Raw genomic sequence first — 4,375 nt, 5'->3', positions numbered from 1 at the left:
ATAATTCTGACAACTTTGCTTTTGAGAAGAAACTAGTACTATCACTACATAATGTATCTTCTAGATAATTTTTATATGTTTAGATATTATTTCTTTCCTTCCTGAACCAAAGCATTGAAAAAAATTGGGGTAAGAAATGAACAAATTCGATTACTTGAAAATATTTTTATAGTTTCACAATGAGGGAAAACACCACTTATGAGGTTGCTTTGAAAGGAGAAAGAATATGCTTAAGGTGAGAGTAGGATGCAGTATTACATGTCTCTGATAAGGTTAATATGACTGAATTATAGGTACAAAGCATTGAAATAAATTAGAAGCTGTAGTTAAACATTTAGATTATTTTCTTCTTTCATTTTACTTTGATTCATCAAAACTGATTTTTTTGAGAACAATGCAATCCTCTTCACGGAGTCATTAAAAGCTTGTTTCACTTGCTTGTTCCTCAGGATGTAAATGAAGGGGTTCAACAAGGGGGCAACAGATGTAGTGAGCACTGAGACGCTTTTGTTTACTGCCACCTCCTCCTTTGCCAAGGGCTTGATGTAGATGAAGATCAGCTGCCATAGGTGATGGAAACCACACCATGTGGGAAGAGCAGGTGGGAAAGGCTTTTTGTCTCTGTTGGACAGAGGGGAACCTGAGAATTGTCCTGATGATGTGTGTGTAGAACAGAATCACACACACTAGGGTGATGATGAGTCCAAATACAGCCACAAGGATAACCACTTGTTCTATTACCCGTGTATCTGAGCATGAGATCTTTAGGAGGGGACCTGCATCACAGCCAAAATGATCAACTGCATTAGAGTCACAGAATTCAAGCTGGAGGCCCAAGCTAAGGGGTGGGAGAATGATCACCAAGCCAGACCCCCAACAGCAGAGGACTAATAAGGTACAGACCCTACTGTTCATGATGGTCATGTAACGCAGGGGTTTACAGATAGCAATGTAGCAGTCATAGGACATGGCTGCCAGGAGAAAAAATTCTGTTGCCCCAAAGAGAACAACAAAAAACATTTGACTGGCACAAACATTGTAGGTAATGGTATTGTCTTTAAAGAAAAAAAAAACAACTAAAGACTATTCTAGCTTTTACTGCTTTGCTATCATAAGATGTAATTCGGTTTTCATACATCATATAGAAATTAAATAAATTGCAAGTTAAATTTGTGGATCAGTATAAATATCAATGCCCCCTGGTTGATATTGTTGGATCCTTAAATTAAAGTTTGTTTGTGTATCAGTTATTATGTAACCAGTAACTTTCCTCTAAGTATCATTGTAAAGAAAAATAGTTAGAAGATATATATATATATACTTACAAGATTTAATAGCTAAAATATCAATGCCATGTACTTTTAAATAAATTAGGCAATAATAAATATAAACACAATGTATATTTTGAAGTGCATACACTAACCTAAGAAGTAACAATTGTCACTTTGTGTTATACCATAGGGTGCTACAGATCATTCCATAATGGCTTTGTGCTTAAATTCATATAAGGAGAACTTGTATGTAAGAACAGTGAATACAAAATAGCATAAACAATAGTATTACTGAGAAATGGATAAAGTAAGAAGAGAGAAGAAATAAAACAATTTATTCTTTATTGGTTCTCTGGCAAAAACTACTGGGTGTATATTTTAGTTATAAATTGCCGTCAGGTCAATGTTTTTGAGGAAAGTATCTTTCTCAGAACATCTTTAAATGCTTGTTTCACCTGCTGGTTCCTTAAGGTATAAATAAATGGATTCAGCATAGGAGCGACAGAGGTATTGAGCATAGCTATCCCTTTTGTCAATGCAACCCCTTCCTTGGCTGATGTTTTCACGTACATGAAGATGCAGCTTCTGTAAGAGAGAGAGACAACAATCATGTGGGAGGAGCAAGTCGAGAAAGCCTTTTTTCTTTGTTGGGCTGAGGGGATTCTCAGAATTGTCCTGAGGATGTAAGAGTAGGAGAGAATTACTAACGTCAAAGTGGACATAAGCGTAAGCACAGCTAAAACAAAGCTCATGAGCTCCAGAGTACTGGTGTCTGTGCAAGAGATCTGCAGTAAAGGAGCAGAATCACAGGTGAAGTGGTCAATGACATTGGAGTCACAGAAATCCAGCTGCAGCCCCATGGTCAGCGGAGGGAAGATCACCAAGAAGGCAGCCAGCCAAGAGCCGACTACAAGCTGGCAGCAGATCTTGTTACTCATGATGGTTGTGTAATGCAGAGGTTTGCAGATGGCCACATAGCGATCATAGGACATAGAGGCCAGAAGGAAAAACTCCGTCGAACCAAGGAAGATAAAAAAAAATAGCTGAGCTGCACAAGCATTGTAGGAAATAGATTTGTCTCCAGTTAGGATGCTGATCAAAAATCTAGGGTTACAGACAGAAGTAAATGAAATTTCTAAGAAGGAGAAATTCCTGAGGAAGAAATACATGGGGGTCTTCAGGTGGGAATCCAGCAGGGTGAGAACAATGATAGTGAGATTTCCAGTAACACTTAGGACATATGTGAAAAATAAAAAGAGGAAAATCACAACCTGCACTTCTGGATTATTGGTCAGACCCAGAAGGATGAAATTTGTTACTGATGTTCTGTTTCTCATTTCTGGTGGTTGATTTTTGACAGACCTTCCTGGCAAAATGAAGACAAACAACAATAAATCAGTTAGACAAGCATAAATATCTGCATCTACTTTTTCAAGTAATGATTGTATTTTCACAAGTATCTGGGAGACTAAATACAATGTCCTTCTATATATACACTCCCCTTTTGCCCCAATTTTTTAATGCCTCTTTTAAGTGTATCTTCTGCATTTAATGTGCATATTATTACTCTGAGGGCTGTCCTCTGATTCCTTGCTACAAATTTACTCTGCCTCCACCTCTTACAATTGCTGTGTGGAAAATCTGTTGATTCAACATGAATTCTTCTCACCCAGGCTTCATTGTTTAGCTAAAATATAGAGGGCATTATGCTTTTCTTAAATCATCTTTTCCAGGCAGAAAATCCCTAGTGATCATGTAGATCAGTCATCAGCCTCAACCTTAACTGACATTTTCCCATGAAAATTCTAATTGTTCATCTACAGAAGTAGTAATTAATATCTCCATCTGTGTATTTATTGCCTGTTCTTTTGTAAAGGAAGCAGAGATCAAGTCATTCTAACATTGTATTATGAAGTTTTATTTATAAAATTAGTGGCTTATATAAAGATATCCATATATTTTCAATCCCCTACACATTGTATTTCCAAATATTAATGGAGCTTCTGCATGCTTATCTTCATTCTTAATTTCCTAACAAAGATGTCTTTCCAGGTAAACTCAGTTAGTGATTTTCACTTTATTGTTTAAAAATTCTTAATAAAATAATTTTTGAAAATCTAGTTAATACTTGAGCATCACATCATCTGTTCACAAAATGTTAATGCAGTTCAGAAGTACTCTCATACAGAATGTAGATAAGAAACATACGAACACTTTACGTATGTTATTTAAAGCTCTGATGGATACCTACACTAAGAATATGACTGGTCTTTCTAAAGTGTAAATGTACCAATATTAGGAATGTATGTCATGTTCCACACATCTTAGGTAATGGATAGAAATCACCTTTTACAGTATTTGTACTTTTCAGTTTGTAGATTTAACTATTGGGTATAGAGAATATAGAAATACGTATAAGATATATAGAGAAAATTTATTGAATGTATTGAATGGAGAGAGAAAGTGAGAAAGAAGAGAGCAGGACTCCAAAGGCGGTTTCAATGCTCTGTAATGAATAGAAGTTGAAACATCAGATAAAAATAAACTGAGAATACTTACATACTGTCAGAGGATTGGTGGTTAGTGTTAAATATTGAAAGCATACTAATGTGTTCAATTGTCTTAAACCGGAAGATTTAAGACAGTGGGCCAATGCTTTATGGAGGAATAACTTACTTTCCTCTCTTGCCACAAATCCTCCCTTATAAACATGTCAATATTTCATCTAAAAATTTCTAATGGAACAGTTTCCTCATGTTTATCCCCACCCTTCTAATTGAGAATTGTGAAATATTTCACCTGCCATTTGAATACCAAATCTTCAGGTAGAAATTATTCAAGAAAAATAATCTAGAATTATTTTTTGATTCGTTTTCTGGTTATTTGACACAGACAGGGCCATTTCCATTTCCTTTCCTTAGATAAAGTAAACACAGCACCTTTAATATGTTTTGCTATAGAAATATCTTTTTGTTTTGGAAGCATTCTTTAAGATGAATTCTTAATGACTTTTGGGAAAATAGTAATTGGGTACTCATGAATCATGTATAAGATCAACTTTGGAGAGTATATTTTAATTGGTATATTATGGGACCAGTGCCCCA

General features: G+C 35.5%; 1 protein-coding gene across 1 annotated transcript; it reads right to left on the bottom strand.

Annotated features, from left to right (window-relative positions):
- Nucleotides 1-1,666: 1,666 nt before the first annotated feature.
- On the bottom strand, nt 1,667-2,608 carry LOC130679344 (olfactory receptor 6C76). Its single transcript, XM_057487942.1, has one exon. The coding sequence runs from the start codon at nt 2,606-2,608 to the stop codon at nt 1,667-1,669; it is 942 nt and encodes a 313-aa protein (XP_057343925.1).
- Between the last annotated feature and the right edge of the window lie 1,767 nt (nt 2,609-4,375).

This window comes from Manis pentadactyla, chromosome 10 (assembly GCF_030020395.1).
Source record: "Manis pentadactyla isolate mManPen7 chromosome 10, mManPen7.hap1, whole genome shotgun sequence".
Lineage (NCBI taxonomy): Eukaryota > Metazoa > Chordata > Mammalia > Pholidota > Manidae > Manis > Manis pentadactyla.
Note: the sequence above shows the minus strand (reverse complement) of the source record. Positions and strands in the feature narration are given on the sequence as shown.